This window comes from Eschrichtius robustus, chromosome 14 (assembly GCF_028021215.1).
Source record: "Eschrichtius robustus isolate mEscRob2 chromosome 14, mEscRob2.pri, whole genome shotgun sequence".
Classification (NCBI taxonomy): domain Eukaryota; kingdom Metazoa; phylum Chordata; class Mammalia; order Artiodactyla; family Eschrichtiidae; genus Eschrichtius; species Eschrichtius robustus.
Genome location: NC_090837.1, coordinates 8,876,199 through 8,895,121, shown reverse-complemented (window position 1 = coordinate 8,895,121; position 18,923 = coordinate 8,876,199). Strand labels below are relative to the sequence as shown.

Here is an 18,923-nt window from a genome sequence, read left to right as displayed (position 1 = left end):
ATATATATTTGTGGAAAGACAAACTATCTTCCTCTAATGTTTCCTTCCTCAGTTACTAGCACCATCACCACCCGGGCACCTGAACTAGATATCCTGCCAGTATCTTTGATTCCACACCCTACTTCACATCCACCCCAATATCTATTAAGTTATCAAAACCTGTTGCTTGGCACCTAAACCTGAGGCTCACTTTTCAAACTATACATGGCTGTAATTCCTTGCCCAAGGGAGATTCAGAGTTAATACTTTGGGTTGAGACCTGGTAAATACTTTTAAGGAGGGTCCCCAGATAATTCTGATGTGCACCCTTGCTTTAAAACTCCTACTTATAAACTCAAAATCTTCCCCTCATTATTCTTAATGCTACAGCCTTTGTTATTGTTTGCTCTCATTAGCTCTTACCTATCTCCAGCCTTCCCATTCTGACCTACTTCCTACATCACCACCAGAATTCCCTCTGTAAGTCATATTTTTGCGGTAAAATCCATGGTGACAAATGGTTAAATCTAAATAAGGTCTACAGATTAAAAAACTGATATAATACTGTTATCTTTCAGTAGTTAATTGGAATCATATTAAAAGAATGCTCTAAATTTTATAAAATAAACACTCAAGTATTTAGGAGTAAAGACGCATCATTTCTGCAACTTACTCTCAAATAGTTCAGACAAAAATGTGTGAATGTATAGACACAGACTGAAAGAGGATAATGCACATGTGACAACAAACATTTGGAGAATCTGGGTAAAAGCTAAATTGGAACTCTTACTAGTCTTGCAACTTTTAAGTCTGAAATTATGTCAAAATTAAGTTTAAAAAATCCACTGGCCAAAACACTGCATTCTGAGTTGTACTTTTGTTAACACTATTAAGCAAGCCGTTAGGTCACTTATACAAACTTTGCTGTCCTAAGTAATCAACGTGTGGGTACACAGGCAACACTATTCTTTTTCTGGAAGACCTATGACAAGGTAATTTACTTTTGTTTTTCTTCTGTTTGTTTTTTTCGGCTGAGCCAGGCAGCATGCGGGATCTAGTTTCCCTGACCAGGGCCCCCTGCATTGAGAGGGCAGAGTCTTAACCACTGGACCGCCAGGGAAGTCCCAGTAATTTACTTCTAAAGGCCGAAACTGCAGAGCACAGGCCAAGAGACTCAGCACTGAATTCTCATTACAATGAGTAAGACAAAGCACACTTTCCCCACAAGTCAGTGTAAAGGTATTACTATGAGACAATTCACAAAAAGAAAACAAGTATTCTGAGCTCAGGAGGGTGTGAAAAACCACAATGATTTGAATAACCCAATGTAATGATTCCCCAGCAAAAAGATTACACAGTTCTGATTGGCTCCAGGGGCATTCTGGGTTGCCTGAAAACATGGCATTGACCTATAGCAAGGAGGACCTTTTTGAGATCTGTGTAGAGCTCTGGCATTGCAGTGGATTCACTAACTCTTTAAAGCCCAAACCTAGATCCCTGGCTAAGATCCCTGGCTCAGTGTTATGTCCAAGTATTTTTAAGTAGAGCTTTTAAAGTCATGAGATTATCCTTAGCCATCAACTAGGTTTGACGGTTGCAAGTTTGACCTATTTGTGCCAAGAACCAAAACAGGAAAAACTATGTAGCCATTAACTAGTATTCTACAAACTGCTCACTACAACTAACTGTCAAATCAAGATTAAGTTCATTATCTCTTCAGCACTAGTGTTCCACAATGTACTAAAAGTAATAAGCACAATAATTCAAAACACCTTGTTTAAAAAAAATAAAAGAAAAACACTTATCAACATGAAGGGAAGTGCCAAAACACTTTGAAAATTTTACAGAAAACCTGATTCGTTTGGATAGCACTAAAAATCTGTTAACGTAATTGATACACATGAGCCTAACTTTTAAAACTCTTAAGTATGAGCCTTCAGAAAAGGACTGTATTCAGATATACAACCTAAAATAAAAATGACAAACTCAACTCACCAGCAATTTCTACAATATCACCAGGAACTATGTCTTTAGCTTTAATCCGCTGTACACTCTTCCTGTCTTGTCGATACACTTTGCCCATTTCAGGCTCATACTCCTTAAGGGCTTCGATTGCATTTTCAGCATTTCTTTCCTGTAAAAAAGAAAACAAAAGATAACAGTAGTAAATATAGCCTGCCACTGCCAAGGGTTTCTAGCCCTAGGAATCAAATTTTAAGAGTTGTAAACTAAACTTAAAAAGAAAAAATACAGGAGATGCACATTAATGACATTTGTAATAAATGATTCACATCTTAAGGTAAGAAACACTAGGCCCTTATGATTTTGTACTAAAAATGAAAAAATAAGCACCCGAAGAAGGGTAAGGAGATAAAAATCAATGGAAAGAAGCAGTTATTAGAACCTGCTGTCCCTATGCACACTGTGCAACATGGCCCTCACCTTCAGCTTCACACACTCACATCATTAAGTCAATCTTTTTTTTTTTTTAAATATTTATTTATTTATTTATGGCTGTGTTGGGTCTTCGTTTCTGTGCGAGGGCTTTCTCTAGTTGTGGCAAGTGGGGACCACTCTTCATCGCAGTGCGTGGGCCTCTCACTATCGCGGCCTCTCTTGTTGCGGAGCACAGGCTCCAGACGCGCAGGCTCAGTAGCTGTGGCTCACGGGCCCAGCTGCTCCGCGGCATGTGGGATCTTCCCAGACCAGGGCTCGAACCCGTGTCCCCTGCATTGGCAGGCAGATTCTCAACCACTGCGCCACCAGGGAAGCCCCATTAAGTCAATCTTGACCCCCATGAAAGGTGATGGTCTGGGGTTGGACCGCCCAGGCTCAACCCAGGCTTTTGCACTCAAAAACTATGTGTCTGTGGATAAGTTACATGACACACAGCTTTATGGCCTACAAAACCAGGACACTAACAGTACCCACCCTCAAGGGTTGTGAGGATTTACAAGCTATGTGTAAAATGCTTAGATTGTTTTGGCACACAGTAAATGCTTTGAGTGATGAATTAAGAAAATCCAGTTACGTCTCAAATTCTAAATCTCTCACCAGTACTGAAGACCAATAAGTGGCCGGAAGCACTGCCAGTCACATACCACATTTACCATAATATTATATATGAACATGTCAAGACTTAGTCACACACAATTTTTATTTCCTAATTTCAAGATGAAAGATGCAGAATTAAAATGAGCCATGTTGAAAAAAAAAGCTAAGGGAAAGTTCCTTTGGGGGGTGGTGGGGGAGTATGTGTGAAATTTGCCTTTTCTCCTTTTAAAAAATAAGCAATTAGGACTTCCCTGGTGGCGCAGTGGTTAAGAATCCGCTTGCCAATGCAGGGGACACAGATTTGAGCCCTGGTCTGGAAAGATCCCACATGCCGCAGAGCAACTAAGCCCGTGCGCCACAACTACTGAGTCTGCACTCTAGAGCCTGCAAGCCACAACTACTGAGCCCGTGTGCCACAACTACTGAAGCCCTCACGCCTAGAGCCCGTGCTCTGCAACAAGAGGAGCCACCACAATGAGAACCCACACTCCACAACGAAGAGTGGCCCCTGCTCACTGCAACTAGAGAAAGTCCGCACGCAGCAACGAAGACCCAACGCAGCCAAAAATAAATATAAAATAAAATAAATTAATTTAAAAAAAAAAGAAAATAAGCAATTAGAAGGAGCAAATCTACAAAGCACGTGCCCAGTTGAGGTTACTCAGTGGACAAAGGAAACAATTCTTTCATTTCTCTCACATCTTTGCCCTCCAATCTAAACCTCTTCAATTTAACCTTCATTTGGATAAAATTTATGCTCGATACCATGCAATCTCATTTTTCACACTGTGGTAAAAATTAAGTCCTCAAACCTGCTTAAAGAGAATTTAGATGACACAAAACTGAAAGCTAATGGCATGTGTCTAACTTTTTACGTATGCATTCCTGAGAAAGTACAGGAAACCTTATATTTGGAAAGTTCATGATAAAAATAATTTAAATCCCAATCAGATCTGCTTAAAGAATGAGTCTATCTGTATCACCTTATAATTAACAGAAATACCAGCATATCTAACTCTAATTAATGTCACTGCTAAAAGGTCCTTCAGGTTAAGTTCAAATGTTACTGATATTGTAGAAAGAATAAATTCTGAGCATTGCTGCTATTCAATTATTCAAATTTGAAACTACTTTTCCTCAGGATTTTTCCCCCTAGAATTTATGAATTGTGGCAGTTTTATTTTTTTCTCCTTCCTCGAGGTCATGTCAGGTAGAGTTTAATTGGACTGACCAAAGTTAAGATGTCCAGGAGCACTGTATTTTGCTTCTATTAAAAATCAGGGAGGGACTTCCCTGGTGGTCCAATGGTTAAGACTTTGCCTTCCAATGCAGGGGGTTCAGGTTCCATCCCTGGTCAGGGAGCTAAGATCCCACATGCCTTGTGGCCAAAAAACCAAAACATAGAACAGAAGCAATATCGTAACAAATTCAATAAAGACTTCATTAAAAATCAGGGGGACTTCCCTGGTGGCGCAGTGGTTAAGCATCTGCCTGCCAATGCAGGGGACACGGGTTCTAGCCCTGGTCCAGGAAGATCCCACATACCACGGAGCAACTAAGCCCATGCGCCACAACTACTGGGCCTGCACTCTAGAGCCTGCAAGCCACAACTACTGAGCCCACCTGCCTAGAGCCCGTGTTCCGCAACAAGAGAAGCCACCGCACCTCAACGAAGAGTAGCCCCCACTCACCGCAGCTAGAGAAAGCCCGCGTGAAGCAACAAAGACCCAACACAGCCAAACATAAATTTATTAAAAAAACCAAAAACAAACAAACAACAAAAAACAGGTCAGCTTGGGGAAAAACAAATATACCTAACTTACTATGAACAAAAACTTAGAAGACCTTCTAAGGTTTCCTTTGTTCTAAAAGTTACAACTCCTACCTCCTCCACTCAAACCTAAAAAGATCTAAATGTCATTCCTCAAACACACTTTGTACCTCTCTGCTCATGCCACCCCCTCTCTGGAATATTCTCCCCAGCTTCCACCCACAAAAGTCCCACTTCTTTATAGTTCCCCCAATTGCTTGTCAGCCTTCCTTGATGACACTGATCAGAAATACATGCCCCACCCCTCCCAAATACTACCTTACACTATAATTATAACTTTCATTACTTCCAGAAAGAACCCTATAGTATTTATTGCTCATACCCTTCTGTATATTATGCAATAGGATATCCATCAAAAATATTACTCTTTTCTTTAAGCTAAGACATATCTAAAAGTCCTGTGAAAATGGCTATAAAATTTTACTTTGGAGTTCAGATCAGCCTGGCCCTGGATATAAATCTCAGATACTCTATGTATGTACTATCTGTATGGCCTTTGATAAGTCAATCACTCTGAACTTCTGTCACATCTGTCCAATGGGAATATCATCTGCCTTACAAAATCACTCTGAGCATGAAAAGGGAATATATATGAGGTATCTATTACGTAACTGACATAAATTAATTTAAAAATGCATATTACTAACTTGAGAAGGACAATCTAATGCTATATGTTGTTTCTTTTGCCTAAATTATTCACAAAAAGATCATTTCTATTTAAATAAAAGCAATTTTTAAAAAATCAAAAGAGGAATGTAGCACAATTAAAAATTTCTTCTAAGTAGGCTTCCTTCTATATGAGCTCACCACATAAAGGCCTTCATGTTTATTAATAAGATCAGAAATTTACGATTCCAATAGGACTAAGTATGTTTATAAGATGCTTCCACTTTACGAATGACAGATGCACTCTATTTTAGTCCTGAAAGAGGTGACTATATCTATCAAAAATCTAAAAGATCAATACTTAAAAGATGAATGAGAGGGACTTCCCTGGTGGCACAGTGATTAAGAATCTGCCTGCCAATGCAGGGGACATGGGTTCGATCCCTGGTCCGGGAAGATCCCACATGCCACGGAGTAACTAAGCCCGTGTGCCACAACTACTGAGCCTGCACTCTAGAGCCCGCGAGCCACAACTACTGAAGCCTGCGCTCCGCAACAAGAGAAGCCACCGCACTGCAACGAAGAGTAGCCCCCGCTCACCGCAACTAGAGAAAGCCTGTACACAGCAAAGAAGACCCAACGCAGCCAAAAATAAAAAGATGAATGTGAAATATTAGTCTGGGTTTGTTAAAATATATCAAAAACAAAAACCTAACAGATCCACAGTCTTAAAAAAGTTAAATTCTCAAACTAGCTATCTGCAGAAGACCAATCATGCAAATATGGGGCAGACGTGTGATCCCATTATGTTTCTGTAGTAAAATTAGCTTCCATTCTGTGAATAAGAAAGGCCTGGGTACTGGGCAGTTAAGGGAAAATAGCCAGGAATATGCTCTGAAGGTAAAATTATTTAGGATTTAAACAGTTTTTATAGCTAAATACACACACACACACACACACCCCCAAGGAGAATAAAAGTTTTTCATAGGAAGCAACTAGAAAATATAAAGAGAATACTGGTTGTCAAATTTTCTGGTTTTCCTTAAGTAGCTTCTTTATCCACTGTTCTTAATTCCATGCTACCATGAAGGATGAGCAATTTTAACAGCAAAGTATATATGCATGAGGTCTAAAATTTTGCCATTAAATAAACAGATAAAAAACACACGTAGTTCCACAGATTGTTTTAACACAGTTTAAATCACTTACGTAAATTACCAAAATTTCGCACTGCAGGAATTTTTGCTTACCTGCCATACACCCACAATTGCATTGGCTACTAATATAAGTAAAATCACAAAGGGTTCTACAAAAGCTGTAATTGTTTCTTCACCTTCTTCAAACCAAGCCAAAACCTAAAAGAGAAATGGCATGCATTAGAACTGTAATGTGTTCTTACAACAAAAGCGGCTGGCATTAAAGGAATTATTATGATACATAAAATCTCTTTTCTTACCATCCTTAGAAACAAAAGGTAGCAAAATGTAATGACATAAACAACAAGCTTATATCTTGTTCCCAATAATTCTTAAGACTCAAAACTATAAACTTCTTAATAATACCCTTAAGAACTAATTTATTTTTTCATGTCATAATTGGTTCAAAATCCAAAACAAATACTTTTGGGGAACTAAATCCCATTCATTTTCTGTGTATATTTTTCAAAAGAAATAAAACAAATTCCTGATTTTGTTAAAGCAAAAGGCAATCATGAAACTTTGTTAATTTGGTTAATAGTCACATCAAATAATACCTATGTGGCACAAATTCATAGTAAAAACAACTTAATCATTGACTCAAAATTAGAGTATATAATCTGCTAATGTCCCACGTATTTTCAGTGGTGTTGCTGAAGGCCATTACTGCAAGGCTGTTCTGCGATCAGGAATGTATTTTGAAGGTTATCCTCCATATGATATCTAGTATAGGAACACAGCACTTCAGAGATGACATAAATCCAAAAATGTTATACCTGGGCACAGAACACTGTCCCAAGAAAAATGAGCAGAGAATTAACTTCTAGCTCACACAAGCCACACTGTACTTTCTAACTGAGCAACCCTATGAAGAAAGAATCCAACACAATGAATCTTAAAATAATAAACAACATAGTAAAAGAGGCATCTAAATGGTTAAAAATTTAACAACCAATTTTTGTGGAAAACTGCCAATCCAAAAAGGATGTTAAAGGTATCTCATGAAACAGTCTGGGAGGTAAGATTTGCCTTTGCCTTTTAACACTGCTTAAAATGTTTGTATATTCCACAATGAAATCTTTTCTTTAAAAGATCTATTCAGTAAACAATGAAAGCACTGTTTCTGATACTTTTTAATACTGTCAGATATGATGTATGGCAATAATGAAGCCATCTGGCGACTACATTTGTACCTAGTGGAATACTATAAAGTGAGCTTTGACACAAACAGCAAACAACCAGAAAGATGATTAAGGCAAGACCCAACATGAATTTTGCAAGTAAAAGAGGGTAACGATGAATTAACAACAAATATCAATTTGTTAGGCAGCTATGCTCACCACTATACCACCAACAAAAGAAATATCAATTTGAGCAGGAAAAAAACCAGGAGACCCAAGGCCAGGTCCTGAAAGACGCCAATCACCACTGACAGCTAATGAACCAGGGCAAGCAGAACACCAGAATGAATATAAATTGTTGCTGCAAGCTTTCAGCTGGGCATTCCTGGTGTTAAGGCCAGGCCTAATGGCAGGATGAAAACTTCTCTAGGAAGTTATAAATTTTGATAGACGCAAGATCACAGCTGCTTTGATACTAGCCTTTCAAACATTTGCCAAGGAGAGCATATCAGAAATAAGAAACTTAATTAGCTCTTGGGGGAGAAAAATTGCTCAACTTGAAGAGTAAGGAGGACCTTTAGAAAAGGTCAGTGAGGCATTAGCAACTGTAAGATAAGCTTCACACCTTGTTAAAGCGGGTATGAATTTCCCTCTTGGCAGCTAGGCCTGAGGAACAAACTTAAAGCAATATCCCACATAAGCTGGAACAAAGGAAAAGACTAAAGCAAGCAAGCAGTGACAGGACTATCAAAGCAAACCTCTACTTTTCAAGAAATGTGTGGTTCCTTTGCACAAGTGGTATTTATCAATAATGCAATAATCCTCATCTGTATTATGTAGTAGCCTTTTCTTCCACTATGTGACTTTAAATGTTTATGTGTAAGAAACACAGGCATTCATAGTTATTTGAGGGTTCTGTACAATGTATAATTACTGCCTGATGAGAAACTAGTGGGCAAATCTCTTAGTGTGGAAGGACAGTGCTGAACCTATTTAACACTGACAACTACCAATTTTCTAATATTTTAAAAAATATTTTGAAACCCACAAATAACCCAAAGAATTAAGTGCTACAACTCAAAATAAAGATGAACCGTATTTCATTTACTGCTAAGAACCAATCCAGTCAATCATGTTCAAACCACATGGTGCAGTCCTTCATGGTTTTGTTCTATTGAAAAGAAAACCTCTCTTGTGTAAATGGGAAGATGAAGCTGACAAATGAAAGATCCCATGAGATGGGGAAGGGGGTAGTGAAGAGGGAAACTGGATGAGTGACAAATTATTATGTCTTATTAGCATTATAGTACAGTCAGTTCATAATTATGGTTTACCAGAAGTTATACAAAATATACAGGGGGCAGAGAGAATGTTTCTAAAAAATCTTTATTGAGAACAGGTTGAATATAAAGGATTATCTGTTTGTATTTCCTTTTGTTGACTATTCTATCCCCAGGGATCTAGAAGAGTCTCTGGTACATAGTTGATGCTCACTATATATTTATTGAATAGATGCATGAATAAACAAAACAAAATCTCATAAAACGTCTAAGGTACAAGTCCCTGCCTGGCAGTCTATGAACTTAAACATTAAGAGAGCAAAAAGGTAACCAACCTCATTAACAATATCAAATGGAAGTGGAAGGAAAAGCTACTGCAGTATAATTTTAGGCATAGTGTTTCTTCTTTCTTTGCTTTGCACTATTAATACAGTAACAGTACTTCTGGGGCTTACAGTATCCAGCTACAGCAAGTTCAAAAGTTTCAAACTTGTCAATCCTATTCAAAGTAAACACTTGCTAGGTTACTTTATTTATTTAATTTTATTTATTTATTTGTTTTACTTTATTTATTTAGTTCCCCGACCAGGGATCGAACCTGGGTCCTGGCAGTGAAAGCACCGAGTCCTAACCACTGGGAATTCACTTGCTAGGTTACTTTAGACACGGTAGGGTATCTTCTAATTGTTATATGGAAGACTGATCTCTGTATATCACCATAACTTCTGAGAGTACAGCCGAAAGATGCCAGAGAGCAGGGTTTAATGAATTAAGCAAATTTTAATCCAAGGTAAAAAGGCATGTTCTGGTATAAACTAGGAGACAGTCATGGTACCATGACTCAGTTATCTACACGTTAGGATAATGTGCAGAGCTCTTAACAAGAACATAAGAAGAAAATGAGAGACCATAAGCACATTCTTAAGGCTGAGGGTCTTAAAACATGTATCAGGTCTGCATTCCTCCTTGTATCCTTAGAAATTTGCAATGCCTTAGGGCACCCAAACATTTGTTCAATGAAGGAAAAAATTTACATCAAGAAATTTAAAAAGAGGAAACAGAAATAAAGTATCACCAATAAGTGTTACAGCAATTATCTGAGGTGAGAAACAAAAGTTCAGCCATTATAAAAAAAATAGTATGAATTATAGACTATAGATTCTCTTCTGAACCACACATAAAGCTTATGTGAAAACACTCTTCAATATTTTCAGATTTGAAAATACAATCTTCTTTAAAAGAAAACAAAAAAACCCCATACACATTCACCTTTCAAACCATATTTTAAAGACAGGCTCTAAATAAATTACTTAAACCAATCAGTAAACTGCCCATTTTGTCCTTCAAAATAATTAAAACACAGGAAAAATTTAAAAGCACTACATTATCAAATACTTTTTGAATATATCTTACTGAGAAAACCAAAGTAAACAAATTTCATGTATTTTGAAAATGCTACCAACACAAACTCATCCAAATATTTGTTATATCAAAAGCACTAACCTGGGACTTCCCTAGTGGCGCAGTGCTTAAGAATCCGCCTACCAATGCAGGGGACACAGGTTCGAGCCCTGGTCTGGGAAGATCCCACATGCCACGGAGCAGCTAAGCCCGTGCACCACAGCTACTGAGCCTGCGCTCTAGAGCCCACGAGCCACAACTGCTGAGCCTGCGTGCTGCAACTACTGAAGCCCACGCGCCTAGAGCCCGTGCTCCGCAACAAGAGAAGCCACCGCAATGGGAAGCCCGCGCACCACAACGAAGAGTAGCCCCCGCTCGCTGCAACTAGAGAAAGCCTGCGCGCACAGCAACGAAGACCCAACGCAGCCAAAAATAAATAAAAAACAAATTAATTAATTAAAGAAAAGAAGCACTAACCTAGGTTCTAAAAGGAATTATGAATCCCTTCAAAGGTTCCAGTAGGAAGAAAAGACAAATTATTCAAATGTAAATCAAAGTTGAGAAGTGCCCTGGTCTAAAAAAGTTTTATTAGCATTTTAGGGTCAATCTAAGTAGCTGAGGTAGGGAAATGGGGGTGAAGGGTAGAGAAGCTTATGCAAATTGTGTTACCAGAGAAGACTTTATGATTCTGACAGAAGAGACAAATATGGTCCTCAAGCTCACCTCTCCTGACTGCCCTATTTGAAAACTGCACTCCTTCCACAGTCTCCCCTATTCCGCCACCACCAACCATGTTATTTTTTTCCACAGCACTATCTCCAATCCAACAGTTTATTATATAATTTACTTTTATCTGTCTCCACTAGAACATCAGCTCCAGGTAAGAGACCGTGTATTTCGTTCCATGCTGTATTCCCAGTGTTTGTGCCATGTACCTAAGGTGCTCAATTCCTAACAAAGCAGGGAAGAGAGAAAAGAACAGGCATTCCAATTAAGCAACCATATGATGTGTTATATGAAGGGCAAAGTTGGTGAACAAGGGGGATGGAAAGAAAAAGTGAAAAGGATAGGAAGGTACTGAACGTCAAGTTAAGGAATTTCTAATGTTACTTCACATACAATGGGAGATATATAGCTCACTTCTTCCAATCCAAGTGACAAGTTAATTAAACTTTATCCCTACAGGTCACAAGTATAAAACATTAATGCTGTTTCCTACTTTCTGCCAACGCAAAATATTAACTCTGGTTAACAGTTTACTACTTAGATATTTGAAATATATCACTAAAGCCTAGTATTTCTTAACTTGAGCAGAACCTGATGATGTATCATATATAGATTATAAAAACTGCCTATTTGCTTCTCCAAAAGAGCATGTATATTTTACCATTTTTCCTTTTAAACGAATAGGAATGAACTAACTACCACAAAAAACTCAGTGGTCTTTTCAAAGGTAAAGAAATGTGGAGTGAAAAGGGTCAAGTATAATGTAGCAGTAGTGCTAATCCCACATGAAGAAAATCAACAAGTTTTATATCTGCAATTTCTTGATCAAACAAATCAAAGCAAATTGTTACAGTGCTTCCTAAACAATAAATGTTTAAACTTTTCTGTTTAACAACCCATAAAATAAAAATGTAACATAGTTCATTTCCTAAGCAATAACTCCATGTAGTTACCAAAAAGGTAGCTCAAATTTCAACTCCAAAATATAGCTCTATAAAGCTACAAAAAGCCAACATCCTACCTTACAACAAAATTAAAGCTTTTATTTAAAAACCCATTTGAGGGAATTCCCTGGCACTCCAGTGGTTAGGATTCGGGGCTTTCACCGCTGCGGCCGGGTTCATTCCCTGATCGGGGAACTACAGATCCTGCAAGCTGTGCAGCACAGCCAAAAAATAAAATAGAATAATAATAATAAAAAAAAAAACGTGAAAATGCCCAGAAGATTTAAGCTCCTTACTTCAAAGTAAAACTCACATCATTATTTCAAAATATTAATATAAAGTCACTCAAACTGGCCACTCAAGAGATCCTATACAACCCAAATAGTCAATAGCTTGTCTACTGGAAGTAATGCCACCGATGTTACAACACTGCCTTAAATTACACACACAAAATAACTCAATAAAAATTTATTTTATCTCTTCTCATATATAGCAGCTGATTAACTTCTAAGAGATCCCCGATGACCTTATTGAAGCCCAGTATTAAAACTACCAAACTTGAGACTATTTTAAAATTATGTAGCCAGCTTAAACATAAACATTATACTACCTCAAACACATTATTCGTTTTGTTCCAGGACAATGTATTGAAACTAATTAATCAAACAGCTCTATTCCTTTATCTGAATTGGTAAAGCAGCAGCCACTTACTGAAGGGGAATTTTTTTTAACCAACCAAGAAAAAACAGACACGTATAAGGTATGGAGTGATTAATTCAGGATGCTTAATGATTTGCTATGACACTCTCTTAATTTTATTCAATGAAAACCGTAGAAAACATTCGTGAGGAATTAATTATTAACGGCTACACATCACTTGGCTAACATGGCATGACATATGAAAGTCTCATGGCAGAATCTGCGTACAGAAACTCCAAAAAAGTTCACCTCTTGCCAATTTTTTCCCTTCACCTAAAGTAAAGAAATGCCCACTGCTTCGTGTATTTAGTTCTCAAAATAGCCCTCTAGGGTAAGGTTGTCAATAAAGACAGAGGTAGATCCCTGAGGCCTGCATGCTTACAAACACACAAAAATGAGGCCTTGAAGCTGTGTCAAGTTTGCAAAGCCTGAAACAAGTTTTCGCACTGAGTGAATTTCACTTCCCATCTTGGTTTTTATAAGAATAAAATACTGTACTTTAAGAACAAAAGGCATCTCATGCTGTTAGGATTAGGAACATCTGTGTCCTATTCATGACCATTTTTAGGAAAACTTCGAAATCCAATGCCCAAGAAAAAAAATGCAATAAAAAAATCAATATTGAACACACAAAAAATGTTAATAATAACCTAGAATTATCCTTTCCAACCCCCATCACCTTTCTTCTGCTGTTCTTTGCATTTCACCAGTTTCTTAGCAACCATACAGAACTCAAGCTGGTAAGCACATAGAGAACATGAAAAAAGTTTTGTTTTGTTTTTTTTTTCTTTTAAGATCTAGAACCAATTGTACTAAACCTTGTTCTCTCAACCTAGGAGCCACTCAAGACAGGGGTCCAATTTAGATAAATATACCACCCTAAAGGTCAGTGACCAAATTTGGTCAACAGTGGTGCCATCACTGCCGTCATCATTCTTGTCACTGTCAGAAACAACTGTCACCTTGCCATTACCAGGAAGGGAGAGCAACTGGAATATTCCTTTTGTAAGTTCTATTTACAGACTACAAAGAGCCCAACATCATCTTAGTATGATCTTACACAACGGAAGAACCCAAAACAGACAAGGCCTTCCAATAAAGAACTTTTTGATATTAAAAGCTGATAAACCACAAGAATTTATAAGACCCTGCCTGCCGCATTTGGGAACAATTTCTAACTGCACTGCCAATGTCAGACATCCATTTATTTTCTGTACGCGAATGGCTTCAAATGTTTTATTTGTAAGTTTAAAATACCTAGGGAATCAAAAAAAAAAAAAAAACCACCCCCCAAAACCCCACACAAAACATTAAGAAACAGCTTAAATCTCCAAATATAATGTTCTCACTCAATAGACATTTGTTTCCTGGTTTTTCATCTATGGTATAGTCTCAACTTTTTGGAGATAAAGTAAATTTCTTTATACTTACAAAAGATATACATGCTGCCAACAATAAAATTCTAACTAATAAGTCTTCAAACTGCTCAATCACAAGTTCCAGCAAGGTTTTTCCTGTTAGAAACAAACATATCTTTTGTAAATGTCATCTTAAGATCAGCACACAAAGTGGGGGAAGAAACGTGTTAAGATTACTCACCTTCTTCAGCCGGTAACTCTGTAGAATGTAGAAATTCACCAGGCAACGTGTCAAGAGGGGGGAAAAAAAACATTTTAGCACTCTGCCTTTACAAAAAGAATTACTAAATTATCACTGTCTTTGAAAGACGCATCTAGATATATGAACATTCAACCATATTTAACAGAAACCATACCAAAATGGTACCCCAAGAAAATATGCAGTATTTGTTGTACTGATCTACTCCAAAACGTGAAATCTCATCACCACCTAAGCAAGGCTCCTGAAACAAGGAGTCATTTCAGCTCTGTCATCACTTCTGCCAGATGTGTAACTCTGGGTAGTACAAGAACGGTCAGAGGCATTCTCAACTACAACGCCTCATAAACCGGGTAGGGACGAGAAAATGTCTCGCAGGGCTCAACCCAGATGCAGGAGGCTCATCCCTCCCTCCGCCGGGGCCAGCTGCTGCTCGTGAGAAGCCGCGGAGCTAGCTGCGTGCGGGGAAGGTCAAGGGCTGGAGCCACGAGGAAGTCGAGAAGAGGCGCAGACCCGACCCCGGCGCCCCCAGCCTGCAACCCCTCTCCCGCGGGGCCGGCGCGCGGGCTCAACCCGCCGCCTGCAGCCCTAGGCAGGCGCGGAGCCGAGACCCACGAGGTGGAGCTCGGTCAGCCATCTTTCCTGGCTCTCGGGCCCGCGCCTAGCCGCGCGGCGCCGCTGCAGCCCCGGCGCCGGGCACCTACCGTTGGAGCCCCATCTCTCCTTGAGCTTCTTGACCTGCTCCAGGCTCAGCCCTGTGCTTTCGTTGACGCAGAAGTGGCCCAGCACTTCCTCTACCGTCTTTGTGTGCGCGTTCTCCATGGCTGCGGGGGCCAGGCCGGCCTCGCCTCCAGTCCCCGCGGCCTCCTCGCCTCCGCCTCGCACTCGGGCCGCGGGCTCGTGCCACCCCGTGCGCCCAGGCGCGGACTGGCCTCTCCCCCCTCCTTCTCCTACTCCGGCCGCTTCCGCCTCGCCGGGCGCTGAATCACCCCGCGCCCCCTCCCCCAGCAACCGCCCCTCTCGCAGCCCGGCCCTCGCCGGCGCCCGCCCTGGGCACAGCTGGACGGTGGGGGGGCCTCCCGACCCTCCCTCCCCTCGTCAGAAGGGAGGGCCTCCTTCACCCTCAACCGCCCGCCGGGAGTGCAGACCGCGGCCCCCAGGCCCCCTCCCCGTTCTCCTGAGGTGATTCTCGGCCCCGCCCGGGCCGGAGGAGGGGGCGCTCGGCCGACCCCTGAGAGCGGAACGGAGCAACGGAGGAGAGCCGGCGGGGTGATGCGCGGCGCGCTCGCCCTCTCCCCTCAGCTCTGCACCCCCGACAGCAGTGGAAGAAACCGCAGCGGAGGGGAAGGAGGTGGCGTCGGGGACGGCTCCGCGGCGGCTGCTCTAATAGCATTTATCCGCCGCTGCCTCCCCTCTCGCCGCCGCCGCGGCATGTGGACGCCGCTCATTGGCCGAGAGGGCCCAGCGCGGCGCGGGAGGCGCGGCCCCGCCCCCTCCCTCAGGCTCCCTCCCTCCCGCGCGACTTGCGCCCACGCGGCCGCGCAAGCCCCGCCTCCTCCCGCGCACCGCCCCCAGGAACCCGGATCGAAGTCGGCGTGCCCGCGCCCTGCGCGGTCTGACCGGCTGTTAGGCGGAGAGCCCTTGGCCTCTCTTTGGCTAACGCGGATCTCGATTCCCGCCCAGCTCAACCACCTGCAGACGTAGAACCCAGGGAGGTGGAGGGCTCACGTGGGCTCCCTGCACTCGCTGCCCCAAGGAAACTGCCTACCCTTCAGAGTCGGCCTCGGGTTGGGGTGGGTGATTGGGAAGACGAGGCTGAGGAACCTTACGAACTCGGTCGGCGCAGAGCTTCACCGAAGCGCGCTGGGGTTGGTGTTCTTGGCTCGCCCCCTTGCCCTCCACCCCCCAGGGCCGCACTCTGCAACCCAATCTGTGTACTTCAGAGCCCCTCTTAGGAACCGAGGGGAGGAATTCCTCAGTTCACTTCCCACACGGCCAAAATCCCTCATCTGTCGCTTCAGGAACACCGCATCCCACAGCCCGCGCCGAGAGCTCCACCGCATGCAAATACCAGCCCTTCCCCAGCAGCTTCTGGTGCTCTGACTGAGGGAACCCCACTCTGGGGAGAGGAAGAAGGAGGTTTTATATTGTTTTTAATATCCCACACAGCCTTTGATACATGTCTGCATGGAAGTCACAGATTACGCTACTGTAACTGCTAAATAAGCGAGAGTTGTGCTAGAAGGTGCCTCGCTTGGGCATTGATTAAGGCTATTTTCTAGACTGCCCCTTTCCCCAATGGGGGAAAAAAGGACTTTAATCCAAAAATCTATTCTTAAACCACAGATAATCTGCTCTTGCGGTCTGTAGAAAACCTACCTCAACAAGGACCTACTGTATAGCACAGGGAACTCTTCTCAATATTCTGTAATAACCTAAATGGGAAAAGAATCTGAGAAAGAACATATATATATATATATATATAACTAAATCACGTAGCTGTACACCTGAAACTAACACAACATTGTAAATCAACTATACTCTAATATAAAATAAAAAGTAAATTAAAAAAAAGAAAACCTATGTAACAGCAAGATAAAGGGAATTTTGCCAATATAAAAAAATTAGACAACAGAGAAAGGGACCTTCTCATTGAATTCTTGAGCAAAAGGTGAACACATTTGCATCACAAAGGGCAGTTTTCTTAAGGGACTATGTTGCAGAATGAAGCATTTAGTCCACTTTTGTGTTTGGCTATGGTGTACCATCCACAGGAGCCAAGGCAGAACAAAAATCACCTCAGTTGTCCCAGATGGCTCAGCTTCAGGACTTAAAGTCCTTTAACAGCTGCAAATCACAGTGCATTACCTAGCTGAAAAAATCAGGCACGTCATTTTATTTGTCATTTCATTTAATTATTTCCAAGGAGTGGAGGCCGGTATACAGTTTTGATTGATACTTGGAAAAGGACCAACAAAATCCTACCCCAAATAAACAAACAAAAATTCTAGTGTATGGCAATGCACTAAGAGAAGCAGAGTGGAAACTGGTCAGGTCACAGGATTGGAGCCTCTTCCAGCAGGGACACGTGGCTGCACGGTGGGGGGGTGTGGTAATGGAGGGCTGGTGGTTCTTTTCCCCCTCAGACCAGGTCTGCACCACTTCTTACCAACTCTTCTGCCTCACCCCAGCGAGTGTAAAAGCACTCCAGGCAGGAGGATTGTTACCTTTCTCAGCCTGGAAATTATCTTGAGCATTTGACTTTGGATCTCCATTCTGTGGCTTGGTCTCTGCTTGGGGTTGTAAGTGCTTCTGCTTCTTGAGCTTCTTGAGAGGTTCCTGATCTGTGCTTTTGTACTGAATGCTCTTCCCCAGATCTCTGAGCTCCTAGTTCCATGTTATTGTTCAGATCTCAGCTTACATGTTACCTTCTCAGAGATGTCTTGACTGACTGCTTAAAGGGCTACCCTCCCCAGTCACCCTTGCTATCACATTACTGTTTTATTTTCTTCACAGCACTTATCTCTGATGTTGTATTTTTTGCTTAGCTGTTTACTGCCTGTCTCCCCCTACTAGGACGTAGGCTCCATGAGAACAGCATGTCTTGTCTAGCTTGTCCGTCTTCAGGATATAGGAGTCCCCTGGTATACACTCATCATTTATTGAATGCCTACTATTTGAGTGAATGAAAGAGCCCCACCATCCCTGATCTATCAGTGACTTGCAAAGGGCCTGGCTTTGAGAGGACCTCAGCAAATTTTTGCTGAACTCAAGTTTATTGATTTCCAGTGTGTGATATAAACCGGAAGGCCTCTGAACTACTCGCCTCATGTGAATGGCTGTGAAGGTTAGGTTTAAAACGAACAAACAGGGACTTCCCTGGTGGTCCAGTGGCTAAGACTCAGCACTCCCAATGCAGGGGGCCTGGGTTCAATCCCTGGTCAGGGAACTAGATCCCACATGCTGCAACTAAAGATCCCGCATGCAGCACCGAAGTTCCTGCGTGCTGCAACTAAGACCCAGCACAGACAAATAAATAAATATTAAAAGCGGACAAACAAAAAACAAAGTGAGGCAGCATTATAGGTTTCTCAGAGACGAGTAATGTCTAAGTTCACATTGGTCGTGTTACCAGACTGTTCTTTGCAAATTTCCTGGAGGTTGGAATACAGGTATTCCTCAACGTACCATGGGATTACGTCCTGATAAACCCATCATAAGTTGAAAATATCATAATTCGAAAATGTATGTAAGACACCTAACCTACTGAGCTTCATAGCTTAGTCTAGCCTACCTTCAACGTGCTCAGCACACATTAGCCTACAGTTGGGCAAAATCATCTAACACAAGACCTATTTTATAATAAAGTATTGAATATCTCATGTAATTTATTTAAAGTGAAAAACAGAATGGTTTTAAGTGTATCAGTATTTACCCTTGTGATCTGCGCAGCCTGTTGGGAGCTGCAG

The 18,923-nt window shown here is 41.3% G+C and overlaps 1 protein-coding gene across 1 annotated transcript in view; it reads right to left on the bottom strand.

Moving 5' to 3' along the window:
- ATP2A2 (ATPase sarcoplasmic/endoplasmic reticulum Ca2+ transporting 2) overlaps positions 1–15,858 on the bottom strand; it is a 62,035-nt gene extending 46,177 nt beyond the window's left edge. The window contains exons 1-5 of the mRNA XM_068563556.1: positions 15,159–15,858; positions 14,437–14,454; positions 14,269–14,351; positions 6,721–6,825; positions 1,975–2,113 (exon numbers count right to left, since the gene is read on the bottom strand). Coding sequence (XP_068419657.1) covers positions 1,975–2,113; positions 6,721–6,825; positions 14,269–14,351; positions 14,437–14,454; positions 15,159–15,276 — 463 coding nt within the window. The 5' untranslated portion in view covers positions 15,277–15,858. The remainder of the gene's footprint in view (positions 1–1,974; positions 2,114–6,720; positions 6,826–14,268; positions 14,352–14,436; positions 14,455–15,158) is intronic.
- Positions 15,859–18,923: the final 3,065 nt, after the last annotated feature.